Source organism: Rhinopithecus roxellana, chromosome 4 (genome assembly GCF_007565055.1).
Source record: "Rhinopithecus roxellana isolate Shanxi Qingling chromosome 4, ASM756505v1, whole genome shotgun sequence".
Lineage (NCBI taxonomy): Eukaryota > Metazoa > Chordata > Mammalia > Primates > Cercopithecidae > Rhinopithecus > Rhinopithecus roxellana.
Genome location: NC_044552.1, coordinates 63096409 through 63121631, shown reverse-complemented (window position 1 = coordinate 63121631; position 25223 = coordinate 63096409). Strand labels below are relative to the sequence as shown.

The window sequence follows — 25223 nt, the reverse complement described above, 5'->3', positions numbered from 1 at the left end:
TAACCACACTGAAGGAATGACAATGCAATTCAGGTTCCGCTCGTTCACATATTTTATTTGTCCAGTGAAGGAAGAAAAAAAAAAGGGCTCTGAAGTGGCACAACTTTAAGAAAACACCAAGGGCATATTTTCCATTTTCCTCAGTCTAATCTGAATCCACAAATTAAACAAAAGTGCAAGGGATGAGATGAGTATCTTGCTGGAGAACAAAGCATCTTGTTTGAGAATGAAAACCCTTTTTAGGTTAATACCTACCAAGGGGTTCCTTATTTGAGGATGGCTTACTTTTGTTTTTATAAAAATATGACAGCATTGTATAAATTGCTGGGGTTGGATATTTAAGGGTAGATAGTGTGAAGGCTGCTGACTCAGTGACTTACCAGGAGTCTAATTCTGAAAGAATCCCACCACGGTGAGAACCACAAAAGCATCACAAACATCTGTTGGGGAGAGACTTGATGACACATGGCAAAAATGGAATCTCGGATGTTTGGGTAATGAGACCCCAGATGTATTGTGATCCAGGACTCCCATTATACAGAAGGGGAAAATTAGGACTGAGAGGTTAAATAATTTCCCCAAGATCACACAGATAGAAGAAACTAAAATTTCCTGGTTTCTAATTCAGTACTTTTGGACACTGCATAAGTAGACTCTCCTAAAATTAATTTTTTTGGTCAAGATTCTAAAGTTGGCAATTTTGGTTTTTTAAAAAAATTGGAGAGCAAGATCCTGCCTCTAAAAAATTTAAAAAAAAATTAGCTGGGGGTGGTGACAGGTGCCTGTAGTCCCAGCTACTTGGGAGGCTCAGGTGGGAGGATTGCTTGAGCCCAGGAGTTCAAGGCTGCAGTGTGCTATGATTTCACCACTGTACTCCAACCTGGGCAAAAGAACAGCACTTCATCTCAAAGGACAAAAAAATGGAGAAAACAAAAAGATTTGTGAATGCTGATAACTTTGTATCCAATGTCAGGAATCTCATGTCAAAATACGGTTAAAAAACTCATGTTCAGATCAAAATCAGAGAATTCTATGTTTCTATGAACACACATGACAAAAATCTTACACAGAGTGAGACAGGAATGGAAGACAGCACCACGCAGAAAAGATTAGATAAACCAATATTAGAAAATAAAATGTACCACCTTAACCATTGGTGAGCTGGTCTAAACTCGTCGGCGCTTTTGAATAACACGGAAAATAACACAAAGTCACGATCTATGAAAGAGAGTTCCAGGGGACTTCTGGTGACCCAGCACAAGGAAGCACCCATCTTAAGAAGCTGAATGCATGTGCACAGGCTTAGGCATGGCAACGACCTCCAGCAGAGCTGCCTGAACCGAGCAAGTGTGAGTCCACTCACTAGGCTGCCCAGAGCTGAACACAGCCCTGAGGCAGTCAATGCCAAATCTTCTTTATCTTGAAAATTGGCCTGCTCCTTTTAACCATGGGCATAAATCAGACAAGAAGAACTGGGGTGGGAAAGGTTTCAGGTTGCCGATAGAGGCTGGACATTTTGAACCCTAGACAAAGTGACTGGAATTTTTGTTTCCCCTGGCCCTGGAGCTTTTGTAACCGGTTGGGTGTGGACTTTGATGTCTGCGATTCGTTCTTTAAACTTCTGCTGGAGGAATTTTTCTTCTTTGGAGTAGCTCTTTACAAACACTGACATCAGCAGGCACCCTGCCATGGACGTGCCTCCAATGCAGAAGAGAACAGCTCCTGCCAGCTTGTACATGTCCAGAGCACTGTTAAACCGGACAGCATGCGTGTCGACCACCACAAAATCAGCTTCGCCAAATGCTTCGATTTTGGGGGGCACAAGAAAGCCCACTGCCAGAACAGTCAATCCGAGGATCACAAAGACTGTACCTGAGATGAGTCCGACCTAGAGGTAGATAACGACAGAAGCAAGGTAGAGTGAGGAAGGTGCTTTGGCTCGCCCCTGAGCCCTCAAGGGCAGCACTTGTCTCGTTTCTTGAGAGAAGTGAATATTTCCAGTTACCCCAAATTTGCAGGAAACATCTACTTAATTTTCTGTTGAAAAAGGTGAAAGATGATCTTTCTAATTTTAATGCCAACCAAAAACTCCAGCACTCAGTTTTGATATATTATATATAATATATATCTAAAAATATATATAATATATAAATTATATATACATAAGTATCTATTTTTTAAAATTTGTACAATGCTTTGCAGTTGACAAAACCTTCTTTTGCTTCTTTTGCTTACATTGTCTCATTTGGTCTTGAGGAACAGAAAAGTAGCCCTGATATCCAGGAGCTGGCCTTACTCTGTCCCCTAGGCCTCAATGTTGTTAGAAGCTGGCTGGGAGCTCACAGCAAGGCCACGCTGTTCTGCTAGGCACCATGTCACAGAACATTAACACATGCTCATTCTGTGACCACGATGAAGTGGGACAAAACAGTGTCCCTTCATAACTTTGTCTAAGCACAAACAAAAACAATGTCCTTGTAAAAGCCACAAAATACCACATGACCCCCTCTCCTGGCTAATATGAATGACAGCTACTTCTTTACTCATGATCGCTTTAGTCTCACTCTAGTTTGTCCTCTCTATACATAAGATTTATTAAGATATCCAATCATAGAATTGTCCCTAACAATCCAGAGTGAACTCTTGCTTCATTAGACCCTCCCCAAAATCTCCCAACCAGAGCCCACATCCTATAATACTATACTTCCTTTTCACACTGTCATACTACAATGCTCCACAGTCCCCTATGGTGACATTCTTTCTCACTGTAATGAGTAATACATCCAACTTGTTCAACATGTAGGTGTGTTCCTGGTGGTTTTGGCTGGAGGACATGGATAGTCTTTGTAACTACTCACCTCTTTTCCAAGTAAGCAGAGAAGGAACCTTAATTGCCAGTTTACAGGTAAAGAAATGTAGCCTCAGAGAGGGTAAGTCATGGGCCAAAGATGGACAGCTAACAAGCTGCAGAGGCAGGGTTAGAAGCCACAGAGCTGATCCCCAAGCCAGTGCTCTTTCTCCTCTCACATGTAGCTATTTGGGCTGTACTTGTACAGGTGCTAGGAAGTGTTCAGAATAGCAGATGGAGGTTAAACTGCATTAGCTCAGGTTCTAATGAAATGTAACATACTAAAGATGGAAATGATGTACCATTTGGTGGTCGACGCTCACAGGTTTGGAATAAATAGACTCACGCTTGGATTCTACCACCACCACCTAGCACTTGAATCATAGAAGGAAAGTTACTTAAAATCTCTTGTCATTAATTTCCCCATCTATAAAATGACAAATGCTCATAATACGTACCTCATAGAGGACTTGTGAGGACTAAATGAGATTATGTGTAAAAACACTCAGCCTTGTATCTGGCAAAGTTATACATTGTATCTGGCAAAATTATGAATTGTAATAAATAGCTACTCTTTTTCTTATTTGGAAAGACACCCTTTGTAAAATTGTTATGCTACATTGGTAACAGTATTACAATTGCTCAGCACTTGGAATAAGGAATAGCTAACACCATTACTTTTTAAACACATTTTTCCTTTCCTCCTGTTCTTAATTGCTTTTAGTTAGAATAATGAGGTTAGGAAAATAACCAGATATATAACATGATTTAATCTTTAAAATATTTAAATTTTTTGGGATAATACACTAATAAAGGTGGTTTGGCTAATAGGATGAAAACACATCCACGAATCTATCACCCTAGCAAAAAGGGGAAAAGCATAACAGATATTATTGAACATCTATTATGACCTGGGCTAATGCTAGATGTGTTTTTCATTTAATCCTTACAAGCATCTTATGAGAAGTAGGTATTTTTATTCCCATTTCACCGATAAGAAACTGAGGATTATAAGGTTAAAGAAGCATAGTTTAGCCAGGCATGGTGGCTCATGCCTGTAATCTTAGCACTTTGGGAGGCCAAGGTGGGCAGATCATCTGAGGTCAGGAGTTTGAGACTGAGAGGTGAAGCCAGCTGGTCTTCTGGGTCGGGTGGGGACTTGGAGAACTTTTCTGTCTAGCTAAAGGATTGTAAACACACCAATCAGTGCTCTGTCTAGCTAAAGGTTTGTAAATGCACTAATCAGCACTCTGTAAAAACAGACCAATCAGCACTCTGTAAAATGAACCATCAGCAGGATGTGGGTGGGGTCAAATAAGAGAATAAAAGCTGGCCACCTGCGCCAGCAGCAGCAACCTGCTCGGTTCCCCTTCCACACTGTGGAAAGTTTGTTCTTTCCCTTTCCACAATAAATCTTGCTACTGCTCACTCTTTGGGTCTGCACTACCTTTATGAGCTGTAACACTCACTGCAAGGGTCTGCGGCTTCATTCCTGAAGTCAGCAAGACCAAGAATCCACTGAAAGGAACCAGTTCCAGACACAAGACCAGCCTGACCAACATGGTCAAACCCTGTCTCTACTAAAAAATACAACATTAACTGGGCATGGTGGTGCATGCCTGTAATCCCAGTCACTCGGGAGTCTGAGGCAGGAGAATCACTTGAACCTGTCGGGGTGGAGGTTGCAGTGAGCCGAGATCCCACCATTATACTCCAGCCTGGGCAACAAGCGCAAGACTCCATCTCAGGGGAAAGAGAAAAAAAGAAAAAAGCATAGTTCATGGTCCCATAAATAGCAGGTGGTGTGACTAGTTCTAACCCAGACCTGTGTGATTCCCACTACTTGTGACTTTTCTTCTACCCATAATACTTCACCATTACTATTTTGTATATTTCTTTCCATTATTTTTATTTGAACCTCAAAGGAGTTTTAGCCACAATATATGAACAAATTTCCATTATCTCATATTGTAAGGAAACTGAAAAACAAAGAGGGTCAATAGGATGTCTTCATTAAAAAAAAAAAAAAAAAAGCTGTTCTATATAAGACATGAGTACTACAGGAAAAATTGGGCTGTACAATATAACATTTTGGATTGCTTTCTACATTTTTCTAAAAATCGTGGCAACTACATTTACTTTCCAAGACTAACCATTATTTATAACTTTTAGAAAATGACTCATATCAAAAACTTCTGAAGGTACAAGCAAAATTGATTTAAATATCCATGGTGACATGCTTCCTATGTCACTAAACTACCTCCCGGCTGAAGAATTGACATAAATTCTCAAAAATTGAGGGTAGCCAAAAATGATCTTAGTTTCTGAGATTCTGAAGAGCACGTGAGACCAGTGTGTGTCTGTCTTGCCTCCCCACTGCTCCTATTCCAGCCTGACACTCAATAAACCATCCTGCCTGCCTAACTTAAACCACTAGACTGCTGAACGCAGAGCCAGGTGATTTATTCTCAGAGGAGTCTGCTCCTCAGCTGAGCAGTGCTTTCGATGAAAATCCACTCCTGGACTATCACTCAGAAGCTAAAAGGCAAACCATGGCTTGCAGGTGGCAGAATTCCTGCTCACTTGAAGAACTGGAACGTGACTGGCCTTTCTGAGCCTTCTCCCCTTTTCTATTGACATCAGAGAATCAGAGAGAGGCTCACCCCCTGTAGTGGGGAAGACAGCACAGTGAACAGCTAAATTCAAAGGTTCTGAAGGTGCTCTCAATGCCAGTCTTTAATGAGAATCTCTGAGAGATGCACCCATTGGGGAATTCCAGACATGCTAAAGCATGGGAGGGAGAGCATGGGATCATAGGTATGATGGAGTCTGTCATGAGTAGGCTGCTTCTAACCCTCTCATAGAGGATATGGGAGGTGAGGAGAGCAGTTGGGATGCATCAGCTTAGTCTTGGTACCATGCTGAGTACTGGAAAGGATAAAAATTGAGGGAGTGATTCCATTCAGTATCATAAAAATTGTCTCTGGACACAGTTCTAAGTCGAATTGGTCCGAGGTCTAACAGAAAGAGGGCTCCCAAATGGAAAGAGTCAAAAAATTGCAATGCAGAGGTTATTTAAGGTTCTGAGTAACCAAAGCAGCCTTGTTTAGGGCCACACAGAAAAATTGAAATGCTTTGGGAGGGTCCTCCTCAAGGCTCAGCAGAGCAGCCTGGGGCCTTGATGTGGTAAGACCAATCCCAGTGGTGACAGAGAAGGGCTTCTCCAGATGGTGACAAACTCCCGAAACAGCAGCGAGGACAGTTTTTGTGCTGTGACTTCCGATTCCATTCTTGGCTGTGGGAGGATGTGTGAAAACCCAGTTCCTGCTGCTGGAAAGGAAAATTGGAGAGGAAGGAGAACTTATTTTTGTATGCCAGAAATTCTGCTGGTGGGGGCTACAGGCCAGAGACTGCTGTTATTTTGACCAACATCCTTTCATTGTTTCCCAGTGAGCTGATGAGGCCTGAAAATGCATTTACTCCAATAGACAGAGCTGGCAGCAGTCGCGGCGCAGCTGTTCTGGCAGAGAGGAGGCAGGAATGACTGTTGGAAGCACGAACCTGCATGGCTGGGAAGAACAGCCTGGCGTGCGGGGAATGCTGGATGGAGCTCCATGTGCAAGGCGCCATCTGGGTTAGAGGTTATTTAGGGGAAGCGCGTCGGGAGAGCGAAGACGGGCTTTTTCTTCTGCATCAGCCCTGAGGGCTATGCTGACCTCTCCAGAGCAGGAGCTGAGCTTCGAGCGGTGATGTCTGCCAGCGGCGGGGGCAGAGTATAGCTCACCTGTCCCTGCTTGTCTCAGCTTGATACTGAGTTGTATGAAGCAAGAACCGACGCCAGGTGATCGAGGTCCTTCCACAGCCTGACCTCACGGTCTTCTTAGACCCTTTCACCTGGGCAGTGAAATCATACCAGCTCTTCCACCTGACAGAGATTCCTTCCTCCAGCGCATAAACACATTCAACTGCCTCCATCTTCCAAAGCAATTCTCCAGCTCTGTGTGCCTCTCTTCCTACTTCTCGATGTCCTTTCTATCCTTGACAGCCATGCTCAGTCCTCCACGATTTCCTTAAACCTGCTTCTCCGAGGTTACAAAGGACCTCTTAATTGTCAAGTCTAATGTCAAATCTAATTCCTTTTTTTAGCTCACTTAAATATTCTACATTCGTTGATATTAAACACTTAAACGTTCTTGAAACCCTTCCCCGTGGTTATCTCTGACACACTCTCTCCTCTGTGTATGTCTGCTCCAGACAACTAACTCTCAACCTGCTTTGCTGGATGTTCTTCATAACTTATTGGTGTTCCCCAGGATTCTACCCTTCCCCACCTTTTTTAGAGACAGGGTCACTCTCTGTCATTCAGGCTGGAGCGCAATGGTGCAATCATGGCTCATTGCAGCCTTGAACTCTTGGCCTAAAGCAATCATCCCTCCTTAGGCTCCTGAGTCCTCTGGGATTTTAGGCACACACCACCATGTCTGGATAAGGAGTCTATCCTTGACCTCCACCTCTTCTTAATCACTATGTTCTCTTTAGCGTTTAATCAGAAGCTGCAGTTTCAACTCCCACCTGTTACCAATGACTTCCAAACCTCCAACTCCAGCCTGGATCTCTGTCTTGAGCTCTAGACCATATTTCTGACAACCAACAGGAAAATCTACAGAAAAATGTCCCAAACACTCCTCAAACCCAAAAGAGTAAAAGTGGTGCCCTGCAACTTCCTTCCCAATTTTTCTATTTGTGTTCTTCCCATCCACACATTCATGAAATTGTTCTTCATAGTCATAGTGGTAGATATTAAATCTTAGTCACTCTATCTCATAAAAATCTCTTGAATCTTTTCTGTCTTGTCCACTGCAGCCACTCTTATGGTGCAGGCCATTATTATATCTTGCCTGGATCATTGCAACAGTGTCCTGATGATCTCCATTGCTCCATCCTTCAAAGGCAACTTGAGAAATCTTTTATAAACAGAAATTATACCACCTGGCTTCTCTTCTTAGTAGTCTTCCACAGGACATTATGTCAAGTGAAATATGCCAGGCACAGAAAGACAAATATTACATGATCTCACTTATATGTGGAATCTAATAAATTTGAAATCATAGAAGTAGAGAGGAACTGGAAAGGAGTAAGAGAGGGGATTGGGAAGATTTTGTTTAAAAGATACAAAATTTCAGTTAAGAGGAATAAATTCAAGAGACCTTATTGTACAACATGGTGACTATAGTCCATAACACTATTGTGTTCTTGAAAATTGCTGAAAAAATAGATTTTAAGTGTTCTTACCACAAAAAAGGATGTGAGATAATGCATATGTTAGTTCGATGTAGTCATGCCACAATATATATGTATTTCAAAACAACATGTTGTACATGAGAAATATATACAATATACATTTGCGATTTAAAAAGCAGAGTCTTCCACAGCTCCTCTCATCTCTAGTATAAAACGAACTTCTTAATGTCTAGAAAAGCTTTGAAGGAAAAAAACAAGGACTTAAGTTTAAACTCTGACTTAGCTTAAGAGGGGGACTAGAGAGGTTAGGGCAGATAGGAGGAGCTTAACCTGGGTCTTGAGAGGAAAGAGAGGGACTGGAGTCCCTTTCACAGTTAGTAAGGCTGTGGAGGAGGCAATCTTGGTCTTGCCTTGCACCTGCACATCGCCATCAAATGCCTCCATGACATATCAACCTCCGACATAGGCTGATACAGGCTTCTGAGACAGGTTGAGGAGAAGGCAAGAAGATAAGCCTCAGGTGAGCAGGGAATGATGGGAGGTGAGAAGACTGCTCCCATTGGTTTGACACGTGCATATGACACTGTTTGCTGCATGGATAATCAAGTGGCAACAGCCTTAGTCAAGGTTAAAGGCAAAGATACGAAAAAAAAAAAATCCGCCATAGCCTGATTGATTTGGGGGCAGCAGAAATGGTGATGGGACTACGTTACATCAATTTTTACAGATGGAATCAGCTGCAGGCAGTGGGATAAATTAGAAGTGGCGGAGGCAGTCATGCAGCAACCTAGGACCTCGGCTCATTTACTGTTGTGCTGGAGTCCTAGATGTATATCTTAACCTCAGAGAAAGTATGTGGCACTCTGTGTGTGTGTGTGTGTGTGTGTCTGTGTGTGTGTATACCTGACTATGATATACCACCTAGAAAAGCCTAGATTCAGTATCTTGCCCCCTCACTGTACTCAAGCTGAAAGGTTATAGAGAAATTTCTATTACATGGTCTTTCAGAGTCTTCTGTGAACTGGCTCTTGTATGCTTTCCCAGGTTCAACTCCTGACTCTTCTTCAACTTTTGGACATTTACCCCAGCCACAGGGAACTCTTTGCAGTCTCCTGAACATGCTGTACTCTCCCATGGCTCTTAGCTTTTGCAATACTTTTCTCTCTACTGGAATGCCCTGCTCCTGCTTGCTCACATGTGACCTCCTCTTGGAGCCATTTCTTCCCTAGCTGCATCAGATACCCACTCCACCCTACCCCTCAAACCCTGTGCTCCCAGTAATTATTGTGCCTGCTTTAAGGGGAGCATTTAGCATATTGCATTATAACAATCTATGTACATGGCCACCTCCCTATTTGACTGTGAACTCCTTCAGGTCAAATGCTGTATCTTATTCAGAGGTGAAGAAAAGATCTTCTTCATATTTGAAGAATATTTGTTCACCTCTGAAAAAGATCTTATTCACATCAGAATCCCAGAGGCTGGTGCATGTTGGACAGCTACACATTTGAAGAAAGAGAGGAAGAATGATACTGTGAAATAGATGTTATGCAGATGCATTCAATAAAGATTCTAACTCAGACCCATTTGATTCCAAGCTCTGTTCTCGTTAAGTCTTGCCATGCTGCCCACTGCTGCTGCCTCAAGAGCAGAGTTCCACCAAAGCACTGTGAGCACAGCCCCCAGTGAGAGGCTGACATGACTCTTGCAACATTACAGTGGAAGCAGGGAAAGGAGAAGCCAGCAATTTGAACCACCTACAGATGCAGTTTGAATGAAAGAAAAAAAAAAAACATGAAAAAGAATTATAATAGAGACATGAGCATAGCTGGTGCCTTTTCCTGTGTTGGTACAAAGCACTTCAACCCAGGAACAGTTGGTTTATCCCTTGATAGAGGTGAGGTCTCTAAGACAGTGAATTCCTAGGTCAGTCAAGTTGACACTAGGTTTCTTGTGTTTTGTGGTTCAGATATACATCTAGGACTCCAGCACAACAGTAAATAAATATTTTTGGATCTTGTTTGTGCAAAATAGAAGGGAGAAAATAATGAAATCTGAATTCTGGGGTTGGTAATTCACTGTGAGTTCTTTGTTTTAAAACCGTAACTATGTTTTATTTGATGGGTTTACAGCTTCACAAATCACATAACAACTAGTGCTTTGGAGCTCCATGAACACTTACAATATTCTGTGTGTCAGTGGCATTTTAGGCTCTTGGCACAATAGATCTGTCAGGCAAATGCTTTTTTTTTTTTTTTTTGACAAATAGGGAAACAACCACCCACATATCCGGGTAAATACAAGATGTGCCAAGCTTGGCTGTGCATTTCATTGGCTAAAGCCAGTAAGGATTCATCAGAGGTGAGATTTCTACAGGGCAAGGATGCTGTCTTGACCAGTTCTGATGCAGAGTATGTGACAACAACATGATGTTGAATTAACACAGGTCTTGGGTTATCCACGTTAACAACTGTGTTACCTCATACTTTATTTATTAACTGTATTTCAACTTTTTTTCCATTTAAGAACTCAGTGCTTCATACGGCAACCAGTAATAGTAGGTAATATAGCTAATGCTTATTAAGTACCTAGAAAGACAGTGTTAAGATCTTTGTAAATATTATCTCATTTAATTCTTATATCTTTTATGTGGTAGGTGCTGTAAGTATCACCGTTAGAGGCCCCATAAGGCCAATTAATTTGCTCAGGGTTACAGAACGATTAAACAAAAGAGCTGGGATTTGAGCTCATGTAGTCTGAGGTTAGAATTCATGTTCATCATTATTATGCTATACTGTCTCTTGTTACACTATATGACCAATAAGTTGCAAGTTTATGTCAATGTCCATGTCAAAAAATTCTGGGATCTTTTGGGAGAAGCAAAGATTAGGGAAGACCTTAGGCATTATCTAAGGATCATCTTCTCAGTATCCCTTTCTGAAGCCTCTTCCTCTTCTTAGTTTCTAAATGTTGGAACGTCCCAATGCCCTCTTCTCTTCTATGTCCACACTCTTTTCCTGGATGATCTCAGAAGTCCAGTGCCTTGTACCGATTCTATGTGTCAATAACTCCCAATCCATGAGCTGTAGATTGATATATTTAAATTGTCACTAGAGATCACTACTCGGATGTCTAATAGGCATAACCTTTAGCTAAATCTGACTACTTTTCACCATCTCCACTAATGCCATCAGAATCTTTTGCCTGGGTATTTAACACCCTCTAAATTAATCAGCCTCTTCCAGTGGCTTCCCATGTGTCTGGAGGTAAAAACCCAAGACCTCACTATGGTGTACAAGGCTCTACATAAATCATCTGTGCCTTGTTATTTTTCTTAATTCATTGCCTGTCCCTTTCCTTACACCACTCCAACCAGATTCAAGACCTCTGGATCGTTTTCAAACACACCAAACTCGTTCCCATTTCAGAGCTTTTGGACCTACTATTTTCCCAGTCTAGGATGACCTTTAGCCAGGTCTGTTCCCTCAACTCATCCTGGTATTCATTAAGATGGCATCTCCTCTGAAAGCCTTCTACCATCAGCATATCCAAATACCAGTCTCCATCACTCCCTGTCATCCATAGCACTATCACTACCTAACGTTCTGTCATGTGGTTTCTTTGTTTACAGTCTGTTTCCCATGATAGATTATAAGCTCCACAAGGGAAGTCACTTTTTCTTTCTCTGTTTACCACTTTAACCTCCAGCACTTTGAACCCTCTTGGCACAGAGTAGATGCTCACTAATTATCTGTTGAGGGACTAAATACATTGTCTAATGAGATTCCTTCATTTGAGGAAGCTGGGATCAGAGAGCCTCATGATCACACACTTGGTAGAGATGGAGCTGGTATACTGACCACTGTACTACATTTAATCATTAACTCTCTCTAAATACCTAACGATTTCTTTTTAATAATTGTTGCAACTTGTCAAATGATACTTACCACACCTGTAAGGGAGGTTGAAAGAATATAATGTTTTGCCTATGGATGGCTTCAATTAGTGAATTTAGTGGCACATTATTAATGGTAGCAATAATAATAATTCATATGGGAATTGTACCTATTTATGTTTAACTTGCTCATCAATAATTGTGCTGTGTTTAGAGGCTTTCTTTGGCCCAAAGTTTAGATTCTTCTTTCGTAAGGTAAGAAAAATGCATTTAGTATCACCAAAAGTGATGCACACACAGAGAGTACTAAACCTCTCCATCCTCCACGGCTGCAGTATTAACCACGTCCAATAATTTTTCCATTCCCTAAGTTAAACACATGCTCCTTCCTTACCTTCCAGAATACTGAGCTCCACCTGTTAGGTGATCTCTGGATCTGGAAATCATCCTCATACTCCCAGATTGAGGCGGTACAGTCCTCATAAAACTGGTGCAGGTAGGACCGGACTCCATAGCGCTGGTACCCGCCCTCAACTGCAGCCTGTGCCTGCCTGGACCCACAGACGTTGCTGCAAGAACTCATCCTTCCCAGCTGGAATGACAACAACCACATGGATCAGCACCACGGGCTTTGGCCTCAGGATCAAAAGACATATGAAAGGTAAGAACCAGACTGAGTAATGTATGCCTAGTTGAACAGTGCTCTTTTCATTACAGAAAAGGCACTTTTAAAGACCTGTCTTTCTTGACCGGACGCGGTGGCTCATGCCTGTAATCCCAGCACTTTGGGAGGCCGAGGCGGGTGGATCACGAGGTGAGGAGATGGAGACCACCCTGGCTAACATGGCGAAACTCCGTCTCTACTAAAAAAAAAAAAAAAAAATTAGCCCGGCGTGGTGGCGGGCGCCTGTAGTCCCAGTTACTTGGGAGGCTGAGGCAGGAGAATGGCGTGAACCCGGGAGGCGGAGCTTGCAGTGAGCGGAGATTGCGCCACTGCATTCCAGCCCGGGCGACAGAGCGAGGCTCTGTCTCAAACAAAACCAAAACAAAACAAAAAACCAAAAACAAACAAAAAAACAAAAACAAACAACAACAACAACAAAAAAACCTGTCTTTTTTTTTTTATTATTATACTTTAAGTTCTAGGGTATATGTGCACAGGGTGCAAGTTTGCTGTGTACGTATACATGTGCCATGTTGGTGTGCTGCACCCATTAAGTCGTTATTTACATTAGGTATATCTCCTAATGCTATCCCTCCCCGCTCCCCTCCCCGCCCCACAACAGGCCCTGGTGTGTGATGTTCCCTTTCCTGTGACAAAGTGTTCTCATTGTTCAATTCCCACCGATGAGTGAGAAAAACCTGTCTTTCCTATAAGCTGCTCTTCTTTTTTGTTTAATGCAAGATTACCCTAAATACTCAATGACTAGAACTGCATCTCCATAAATGAAATGAGACACAACAGCACAACTCACATAAATTAGGTACACCTTTAAGCATGAAGCACGCAAGAAAGGGCAACAAAGAAGCTGAGATTTTTATTGCCTTGACAAGAAATCTTTAATCTCTTAGAATCCAGTTGTCTTTGCACTTACATGTTAAAGAATTGGGCAGGCATTCTCATTTGCTGAAGATGGAGTTTGCCTTAAACTGTCCTCTCAGATTTTTAACCCTGTTTCCTTGTGGAATCTACACGGTGTTACTCTTACTAGTTCGAAATTTTGCCTTCGGATCTCATGTATCTTCCTCCGACATTTTAACTAATTGTCAAGTTGTACGAAGTTTTATTAAAAAGCTGCTGAGCAACTATGCCTCATGCTTTATTAATCACAAATGGCTTGGCCAATAATTTACACCTCACTAACACTGTATATTTTAGCCATTATTTGTGGATACATCTGCCCATGTGGGTGGCTAGACTGTAATGTGGAGAGCAGACACAGCCTTTTATTATTTTCCATGAAGTGTCTAGTGTCAGTAAGAACTCAGAGAACTGTTAAATAAAACTACGTCCTGGGCAGCCTGCTTGGGGCTCTGCCTTTTTAAGATGGAAATTTCCACTTTATTTGATGTAAATGATACCCTTAGAGAGAGGCATTCACATGGATTTTGTTACTAATCATGGTTAAAAATAAAAAAGAAAGAATTACTGAGGGACAGTAATTTTGGTGAATAAGGGAATTGCCAGTTATCATCTGTACTTTCTGATCTCCGTATAAGCAAATAAATGTATAGCTGGAAATGTGAAATACGTGTTTGGATTTTTAAATTATCCTGTAGATAGATAAGAACACATAGACACAGGGAGGGGAACATCGCACACCTGTCAGGGGGTGGGGAGCAAGGAGAGTGAGAGCATTAGGACAAATACCTAATGCATGTGGGGCTTAAAACCTAGATGATGGGTTGATGGGTGTAGCACACCACCATGGCACATGTATACTTATGTATGTAACAGACCTCCACATTCTGCACATGTATCCCAGAACTTAAAGTATAATATAAAAAAGTGGAAATAATAAAATAAGTATAAAACTCTGAAAGAACTCTTTAGTCCACAATATAACTGCCACACTATTGTTTGACTATAAATGAAGGTAGTTATTTTTGTGTTTTAAAATAAATCAGACTTCTTCCAAAAAAATTATCCTGTAGGTAGTTTTAGTTGTGTGGACATAGTCTATATCTGAAAAAGTGAGGAATAACATGGAAGGTTATTTTTCTATTAAGCCAGGTTTTCTCAGAGCTTGTGCTGTAATCCAGGCCAACAGAGGCATATTAAATGTTTCCAGTTACTTACGAAGCAACCAGCTTGTAATGTTTATCTACAAAAGAAAAATATCGATCTACAATTCCATCAAATGCCTATATGTGGCCACTTAGATTGACTGGATAGAATTATGGGGCTAAAATCAAAGTTGGAACCAGGGATAGTCAGCAATTCCAGTGGGCACAAAGTAAACCCACTAGAACATCTTTAAATATGTGCTCTTAGCTACAAATGAGTTTTGGTTAAAAATGTAGTCAAATCGAGGAAAACATGGCCCTGACCTTAGAAAAATGGTGCTATTAATGATGACCAATAACCTCATCTTTTTAGCTGTTGATCAATGAAAACCAACTAACTGTTAGCTCCTGTGCTTTTTTCTGTTTCAGATATAGCTACCATCTAAAGAAATCACCCAGGGAAAGAGTGCAGGGAGGCAAGAGTCTACACACCCACACCTCCCCCGCCCCCCCCCCACACAAACACATTTGCTTTAAAACATTTAGAAAGATATGATTTCATGAGAAGTCAAGATTTTTAGAATGTTCTTTGCCTGAATCGAGCACCAAAATCTGGCAGATCAAAAGAATATTAACCTAGTTTTAATATTTTAAGCATAGCATTAGGATGATCTCTTCAGTACCTTCTGTTTAATGCTTATACAACGAAGATGATTAACAAGAACGTATTACCATCGGTATATAAGTGGTATAATTTTAAAGGCATTTTCCTTTAAGGCATTCTAATGCAAATTTCAGTCCAGGGGAGATGGGATTGGTATTACTAACTCTGCTTTGTCAACTAGGAAACTGAGGCATAGAAAAATCATCTACTAAAGGTTACACCATGAGTCAGGGAACAGATGAAAGATGACAATTAATACAAGAAGCAGGAGTATGGACTGAATCATATACTTGCATAGTCAGAACCACCTCCTCTAAATATATATTTTCAGATTTTCTATAAAGCATCAGAGACTTTAACATGAAAAAGGGACAAAAATAGATATGATAGGAATAAAAAAATCCCTCATAGCAACAGTAAGAGTTATGTTTCCTTAGATGCTGAAGTTGTTCTTTCTCAGGATTCAGCTTTGATGCAGAGAAGGATTGTGTGATATATTATAGCCATTCCCTGCACAGTTTGCTTCTGGCACACTAGGTTAAATGTTTCTGCTTTGTAAGATGAGACCCAGTTGTCCAACTTTGTAAAAAACAATATGGACAAAATCATAAAAGAGATAGAAAGTGTCATAAAACAAATGTTTTTGAGCCTGAATGATTGAACGCTCTACTTGAAGTCATGAATTTTTAGCTATGTTAGCTACATTCCAGAAAAAGAATTCCAAAGCGCCTTTCTCCCCCGGGGGCACAAAACATGAACGAGAACATGGCCTGTTTTGTACTACATACACAGAGCAGAGAATGGACTCTATTGCCAGTTTTTGATTTGCAACTTACTGGTCAGGAGATTTCAGACAAGCTCATTAGCCTCTCTGGGCTATGGTTTCATCATCCTTAAAGTAAGAGGGTTGGATCAGATTAATCTCTAATTTCTTCCAGATGTAGTTTTTCAGGATATTTTGTCTGTCTCAATAGAATGATTCTATCATTTTCTATTGAACAAACAACTAGGTTTACTGATTTCCCACTTCCTTCCATATCCTCATTGACAGCTCAAATTCTTACTTTATACTAGTATGTATGCAGCTTCCATTTAAAAAGGGCATATAACTAGTTAGGTTAGTTACTTGCTACTAGGTAGACTAAATGTTTGTATGTTGTTTGTTTAGCAAGTTAATGCATTATCATGTATGTTGCCTAAAATAGGTCTGAGAGGTATCACACATCTTCCCAAACATGCAACTACCTGGAATTCACTCCTAGAGGAGAATGACTTGGAAGAACATGAATTTTAAAATATAACATGTTAGAGTGATGGTTTTGGACCTACAAAATCTCAACAGAGAGTTATACATCTCCTAGGGAAGTCAATAACTTTTTGTCCCAAATCTGAGAATGTTACAGTTATTTGGAATCTCATTTGATTGATGGAAACTTCTGGTATCATAAAAAAGATATGTGAGGTCACTTCATAAAGTCACTTTAAAGACTAGGCAGTTATTAAACTATATACAACAAACTAGAATTGAGACAGAAACAGAAGCTATGTGCGAAGGCTTTTTACTCTGGCTCAGTATTTACTTAAAGATCAAGGTTTCATAAGAATTCTGATGTCTATATTTCAGTAGCTATAGTAGCAACAACAAAAAGGTTTATCTATGACTGTTGTTAATGAAAATATTTTAGAGAGCCTTTTTTTATTCACAAAAGCTTTAATATCACAGGAGGTACATGGATAGAGGGGATGAGTAAACACACTCTTTAGTGTTATATTTAAATCAATCCATATTAGTCTTCATTCTGTAAACACGCTGATAGAGCCTGTTGCATCCTCCCTGCCAGCATGGCCATGGTGATGGGGCACAAGCAACTTTTGTGTGTGATTGTTTTGTTATCTATGAAGAAAGAGTTGTTTTTATTCTCTCTGAAGGATACTCTACTTGCTGATAAATGAGGATCCATCCATGGATTTCTTGTTTTTATAATCTGTCCATAGCAACTGTCTCAATTGCATGCACTGTTATACATTAAATGAATATCCAATTCTTACCAACTCAGCACACCTATCATAACCCAGAGACCAGTGGAGGGAAAAAATTACACTGCCACTCCCTAGCAAATTCTTCTGAGAGGAGTTCTATAGTCAATATATGTAAATATCAGCCTTCCATTACTTTCTATCCCCTTGCCTAGGTTTGTTTCTCTTCCTAGCACTTGTTACTATCTGATATTCTATGTGTGGTTATTTACTTATGGTCTGATAGACCATATACATGATAGAGTGCAAGCGACATGTGGGCAGGGACTTTTTCTGTACTGTTGACTGCTTTACTCTCCAGTACTTTGAAACTTCCTGCAGAGTTCTATGTGGGTTGGTGTGGATGAAGGCCTGAGTAGTCCTCCATTTTTCATCCTCTCCTTCCTTCAGTGTTTTTAAAGTACTACGTGCCTGGCACCTGTGAGATAGATAATAGTTATGAAGATGAGTGGGGCCAGGTCTGCCCTCAATGAACTCTTGGGTTACAAGGAGACACACTCATGAAGCAATAAACATAACAAAATGAGCATCATCAAGAGGTATGTACAATAGAAGAGAGTACAAATGCTGAGAATCCCTAGAAAAATTCCTGTATTAGGGAAACAAAGTCATGCATGTGCTATTATGATATCACTGTGTGTGCCAATAGACTGTAGTATCAATGTGCTGGAAATTTAAATTTCAGTCTAATATTTGCAGTTAATTTTTATTTTCCTCTATAAATGTTCATAGCCTTGAAGCAGAAATAAATCTTTATGCCTCATGAAACTCTAAGAACATTACAGATGTTATATTCTTTGTCTTCATGGTCTCCTTGAGAGAAGAGAGGCAGCAAATTGAGGCACAAAAAGAATGAGTGTTTTCCTGTGACACTATGTGTGAGTCAGTTGTGAGGCCAGGCACAGGCCCTGTTCTATTTATTTTCTTTGAAATTTCATTCAATTTTTCATGCTGCTTTTCTCTCCCATAAAATGATTCTGAGACAATGAGACTGAGGTTCCCATTATAGCCACTTTTCCACAGGGCTAGTGCTGCAAAAGACAAAGTACAGGCACGTAGACAATTTAGACCACTTATTCAACACCAAGCCAAAAGGTCAGTTCCTTAAAAGATTTAGTCAGACTCATAGGGGATACAGGAAGGCATGAAAGCCTTCTAACAGCTTTTTCACCTTTAAATCAGGCATTCTGAAATTATATAAGCATGGTCTTAAAACCTGAACTGTGTTCCTACCAATGGATCATTTCAGAGATATTTTATTTTTCTGAAACAGTGGTAGAGATTGTGGCTTTATACTGAGTTATAAAAATACCTTCAAAGTCAGTGGACATGTAACCACTTTTATAATTTTTAAAAAGGAGTAACAATGTAAGATTATCTTGTTATCATTTACTTTGATTCTTCAAGATTTGTTTTTTAGAAAGGTACATAAAATCCAAAGCCAAAATGAGAAAAAAGGAACCCGTATTCTCTTTTAATGTCTTCTTTATCTACATACAGACACAGGGTGCTTATGAATCTACATGTGATAGGGTTTGAGTCCTACCTTTGAAGTCCTCTTTTTCTTCTTCTTCTTGTTTACTCCTTGATCTTTCTTTTTAATGGCACATTCTTCAATCCTATTTAAGAAAAAAGTCTCTGCAGAATGTAATCCAGATCAAAATTTAAATTTCATAAGCCATTCATATAACTTATAAAGAATAATTTTAATGTTGACAAAAGCATTGACAAAGAACTTCATGTTTAGGAATTGAGATAACTTTCTAAAAAATAAAAGTCTAAACTACATTTTAGAACTTTTCAATGGGTTCTCATAATAATTTATAAAGTGCATGAGATGACATACAAGGGCTTTGTAAATTATAACACACTATACATGTGCTATTCTCATTTTGATATAACTATATTCCATGTCGTTAATAATACCAACTAGACTGATCCATTTCTGTTTTACAAATTCTAAATTTAAAAAAGTGACTTGCTTCCTAGATACTTCAGAATTGATCTTTTCTGGTGCTTGGTCTTATAATGTAAAATATATGAGTCCTATAATCACTATATTTTCTGATATGTTTACATGCATTTTACACTTCGTAAGGCTCTTTGGATGATTTACTTATTAGGCTGAGTTGTACTCCTATATCCGTTTTCTTCCTATCATGATCATTTTGCTTTCCAGCTGCCTAAGAAAAGCAGGTGCCCATGTAAAATTTGATTAAAAAGCCATTGCCAACTCTAAGGCTATTGGTTTCCTACATTACTCTAGTTATGTGAAATAAGATAATATCTGGGGCCGTATTTTTAAGGGATCATTAAGAATTCTTTCTGATGAACAAGTCCCCATTTGTTTGCAGGAGAACCTGAAGACTTGAGGTGAGTAAGCCTAGCTGAGGCCTGATAAACTGTTTTCAGCATTTCTAGGGTCAGCCTATATGGACCAAAGCCAAATATTCAAGACCCACTTACTTTCCCACAAATTTTGTGAGTGGTGTGTGAGCAGATTTGGGGGTAAAAGCAAATTGTATTAGCCTCCTGGATCTGGATAAGCAAAGGAAAACAAGCCAATCGTAATTCACTACATTCTCCTCTTCCTCCCTCCCCCAACACCTGCCCTCCACCCCCATCTGTATCTTTCTTTCCTGTCTCTCTCTGCCTCTCTGAATTACATTTCTCTTCTTTTTATCTGTCACCTTCTCCATTTTCTCTGAAGATTCCACACATGCCCTTCACCAAAGGCTGGCCTGATGTGGAGCCCCCAGGAGCTCTCCAAGGTCCTGAAAACATTTCTGTTACAGTGCCAGGAACCAATCAAGCAAACATTAGCTGTTAAATTCCAGTTCTGTTTTCTTTGTGGCCTCCAGACTCTGTCTGACCCTCCACCCTAATGTTCCTTTCTAACAACACAAAGAAGTAGGTCCTGAGATCACACCAAAACATTGAAACATCTTCAGACGTGGCACAGGAGTGGGGAGGGCCAGTAGGGGCTCAATTCAGCCTGAAAAATAAATCAAACCAACTTTGCAAACTCTAAATACACATATTTGACTCTTTCCTAATACACAACTTTCCTTATCTTATGGAAAGGAAACTCTCAAGTTTTTAGCTGTACGCCCCTCCTGCCCGCCCCCCCCCCCCCCCCCCCCCCCCAGTTCTTACATAACGCAAAGCACAAACCACCAAAGCATGGAGCTGGCTCTTCCTCATTTGTATGTTTTCACCAATTTTTATACGCGTGTTTTTTTGTGGAGATTGGTGCACATATAATAAACGTGAATGAGGGAGGGAGGGAGGGAGCGAGAGAGAGAACATTTATGCATGAAGAAGGAGGAAGGAAAGCGAGAAAGGGAGGAGAGGGAGAACTGGAGAAAGACATTTGGAGCATAGAAAGCCGCCATCCCTGGACTCCGCGTGGCTTTACCTGCCCCCTCCGATCCCCTGACCCGTGGAGCAAGTGCAGCCAGCCTAGCCGCAGATCTCTCGCTGGGGTCCCATCACCGCCGCCGCCGCCACCGCTCCGCCCGGTAGAGCTCAGCCCGCGCCTGATTGACAGCCGGGAGTCCCGCGTGCCCGCGCATCCGAGGCCCGCGCAGCCGCCGCCGCCGCCTCCAAAGGGGCCGGGTTCCAGCTTTCCGAGAGCGGCGAGTGGGCGGGGCCGAGCGGTCTGGCGCGCCAGGCCCGTTCCTGCCTGCACAGCTAGGCTGGTGCTTCTGTTAGGGCAGCTGGCAGGGCCTCTGGAAGTCTGGTCACTGGGCCCTTCTGAGGCTCCCCAGGACGGGCACCTTCTCTGCCTTTGTGCTTCTTCAAAGCTTTTTTCTGCCCAGACCATATTTTGGTCGTAGAAGACTGGTTCAATATACAGTTACGCGTCGCGTTAGGACGGGTATGGATGCTCTGAGAAATACATGGTTAGGCGATTTCGTCCTGCTAACATCGTAGAGTGTACTTTCCCAAACCAAGGTGGTTCAGCCTACTACACACCTAGCTATACGGTAGAGCCCATTGCTTCTACGCTACAGACCTGTACAGCATGTTACCCTGCTGCATACTGTTGGCAATTGGAAAACAATAGTAAGAATTTGTGTGTCTAAACATAGAAAACGTACAGTAAAAATACCGTATTATAATCTTATGGAACCACCGTCATACACAGAATCTGTCGTTGACCCCAACATCAGTGGGCAGTGCATGACTGTACATATTTTTAAAATGAGTGGAGAGGCAGATGGTCGTGATGTGTGTTTCTTCCACTGCCACCCTTTTAGAGATGTTTTCTGTCCCTGATGAGACACAAGGTGAGGAGCTTCTCTCTGTTGGCAGAGCACTGCCCAAATGAAGAACCTTCTCACCTCTTTCAGTATTGTGTAGTTGCAATCCTCACTCTTTCCCTTACTGCACCGTTAGGAAGTCCAAATGGGTTTGATGAAAGAAAAATGAAGAAAATAAATTAAATTATGACATTGAAGAAAAAAGCACAAATGCATAAAGGCAAGAACACATCAGAAAATTACCTGCGAATGCCTTAGAAAATGTGCACAGGTATGGGCAAGTTAGTATATAAATACAATAACCTCTGCTTCAGGAGACTTTCTGCAGACCTCTCGTTAAGTGGCATTTAATGAGAATAATTACTAAAATAGTTAACATTTGCATGGCTATACTACACATAATAATAACTAACATTTACATAGTGCTGACTATATGCCAGGTGTTGTGTTAAGTACATTATATATATTAATTATATACATATTATATCATTTAATCCTCACAGCAACCTTATATGGTGGGCATTCTCTGATCCAGATTTTACAGATGAAGAGGCTGAGGTACAGAAAAGTGACACACACCCATGGTGATACAGACTCACAGTTACTTGTCGCAGATCATACAGCTACTAAATCTGCAATCTGCAAGATGATCTCCTGGAGAGGTAAGGATATAAGTGATATTTTGCCCATTATTTCCTCACTTCCACATAGGTTTCGGAAAAAGCCTAAAAAAACACTAAGAAACACCTCTGTCTTGCTAAACAGTGGGCAGACCAAAGCAAATTGTTGAGCAAATGCTTAGGGGGCCACCAAGGACGGGGGATGCCTGTCGAGGAAACAGGGAGCAGCACAGGTCTTCTAAATTCCACCAGTACATCTGCTTTTGGCTCACTCTCAACCAAGTAACTGGTGAGATAAAATAAAACATGGTTCACATACTTCAAGATACCCTTCACATGTGAATTATCACCATTATTTTGCTTTTTGCAAATCATAGTTTCTATTTATTTGTTTTGCAAACATCAAGGAACAAAGATGATTACTTTGAAGCAACTGTTTTGACTTAGAACACACCATACGATTTCCCTGGGTTATATTATATGGCAACACTTAGCAGTGAAGAGCTTATTAATTTATTATTCAACACACATTTGTTGAATGTCTGCCATTTAGAGCACAAAGGGCGAGGGACAAACAGAAGCATATGAAAGTCACAGAGAAGAGGGGTCAGAAGAGGCTGTGGTTTCCTCCTGGGTTATTTTCCAGAAGGGATGCTGTGATTAGTTAGTCTTTTCTTTTCTTTTCTTTTTTTTTAAGACAGAGTTTCACTCTTGTGCTTTTGTTGCCCAGGCTGGAGTATAATAGTGCGATCTCAGCTCACTGCAACCTCCTCCTCCCACGTTCAGGCGATTATCCTGCCTCAGCCTCCCGAATAGTTGGGATTACAGGCATGTGCCACCACGCCTGACTAATTTTGGATTTTCAGTAGAGATGAGGTTTCTCCATGTTGTTCAGGCTGGTCTCAAACTCCCGACCTCAGGTGATCTGCCTGCCTCGGCCTCCCAAAGTGCTGGGATTACAGACGTGAGCCACCACGCCTGACTGTCAGGCTGCTTTTCTAACTTCGTATTTCATGACTCTCTAAGTCTATTTCTCGTCACACTGAACATGTTTGGTGTTCTTCATGCACACTTTGCAGCTTTTTTTCCCCCTTCTATTTACTTCAGTGGCTCTTTTTGTTTCTTCATGCATATCTGTGTCCTCATGTGCTACCTGTTCTTCAAGTCCTGGCACAACTGTCACCTTTTCGATAAAGCCTTTGATGTGCTTCAGTACAGCTCATTGTTCTTTGTTTTAAACTCCTAAGCATCTAGTTTTACCTGTGTTAGGATACTAACAGGTTTTCTTTTTCTTTTATTTTATATTGGAATTATTTTTGTATCTGTTTACTCTCTGCTGTTAGGCTTATAAGCATCACAAAGAAAAGATTTGCCCACAATTTACCTAGTATTCCACGCAATGACTAGCACACTGCTTTGTACAAATTAAGTACTTATTTTTGGTAAATGAATAAATTAGCAAATGAATAATGTGGATCTAGGGGTAGTCCTTGATAGGTGGGTAAGATTTGGATAGAAGGAGGAGGGAAAAGCATATTATGACAGCTTTAGGGAATGAAAAGTACAAGATTCAGCTTGCAAGCTCAGTTCCCAGGTTCGTTCCTGGAATCCAGGGTGTGTAAGAGGAAGACGGGACAGTGGTCAAGAAGGAACTCCATTCAGTTCCTTCATTCAGCTGATCAAAGGCAGAGCCTTCAGCCATATCGTAGTGACCTTTATTGCTTCTCTGATGACTGCAGCCTGGTCAGCCTCTGCCCGTCTGGCCATGCAGCCTGTCCAAGCCAAGGCCGCAGTGTTCCACACCAGGCAAAAGCTTGAAATTAGTATGCTGTTTGTGTTCCTGGACAGAACAGATGTCTGTCTGCTTTTTTCTGCTTAATTATGATGACAGGTTCTCAGTGATCAAGATCCAATTTCAAATTTTTTGAAATACTGTGGCTGAGAAATTCTGTCTGGCCAGTTCTGAGGCCCAGACTTCCCCTTTGCAGGGAATATTTGTTCTGCAGATTAGTACGTACAGAGAGTGCAGCAGGCTGGAGTGGTGGCAGCTCAGACTTGTCAAGGTGGAGTAGCTGATTGGAGGGAGTACTGGGCATGGTCTCCAGGCAAATGTACATGCTCTTCTGTATTCCCTTCTTCACTACTATCAGTGGGACCTTTTGCTGATCTTGTAAATACACTGCTACAAGAGAATATTTGGCATGTGAAGTAGTTCCTCTTTACAAGTTTCTCTTTGGAAGGTAAAATGTTTTGGTTGTCCTTGTTATTAGTGAATTAGTCAATAAGATTCTTTCTTGCAACAGAATAATTCTAAGGATGGCAGAGGAAACAGGATTGGGCTAGAGAAGAAAAATAGGTCCAGAGTCTGAAGAGCTGCCTAGGACCTCAGAATGGCCCATTTCCATAATGTTTTTGAGAAGCAAGTTATGAGGAGGATCCTGAAGAGGTAGATAAACTTCATCTATGCTTATTTCTGTTTGTAATCTCCAAATAACTAATTTGTGAAACATAGAAATTATTCTGGGTGCTGCATGGCATGGCTTGTGAGTATCTACACAGATTATACCTCTTTTCTCTTACCTCATCTTACCTCCCTACGTTACCCCGTCCCCGACTTTCATCTAATTCTGTTGCTTTTTGCCTTCCAGATACATCCGACTTCAGAGACAAGCAATTAGCCTAGTTGTACAGGGCTCTGTGCTGAGAAGCTGGCCCACACTTGGGGCTTAATGCTCTGTGGTTGTTGTCTTGAAATTCTTAATAATTTTCTCCTTGAATTTGCATTTTGTAAATGAAGTCTGATGGTGAAATAGATCCATGTGCTGGGGATTGGACCCTCAGTTTACATGTGGTCCACCTCCTGCTGCCTTTGTAATGGGAGCGCAACATTAAATGGCAAACAAAACAAAACAAAACAAAACAAAAA

General features: G+C 41.0%; 1 protein-coding gene across 1 annotated transcript; it reads right to left on the bottom strand.

Annotated features, from left to right (window-relative positions):
* Positions 1–28: 28 nt before the first annotated feature.
* On the bottom strand, positions 29–20939 carry NRSN1 (neurensin 1). Its single transcript, XM_030929634.1, has 4 exons — positions 20831–20939; positions 18959–19031; positions 12379–12576; positions 29–1888 (listed from the first exon to the last, which is right to left on the bottom strand). Exons 3-4 carry the CDS (start codon positions 12565–12567, stop codon positions 1490–1492), a joined length of 588 nt encoding a protein of 195 aa, XP_030785494.1. The 5' UTR covers positions 12568–12576; positions 18959–19031; positions 20831–20939; the 3' UTR covers positions 29–1489.
* Positions 20940–25223: the final 4284 nt, after the last annotated feature.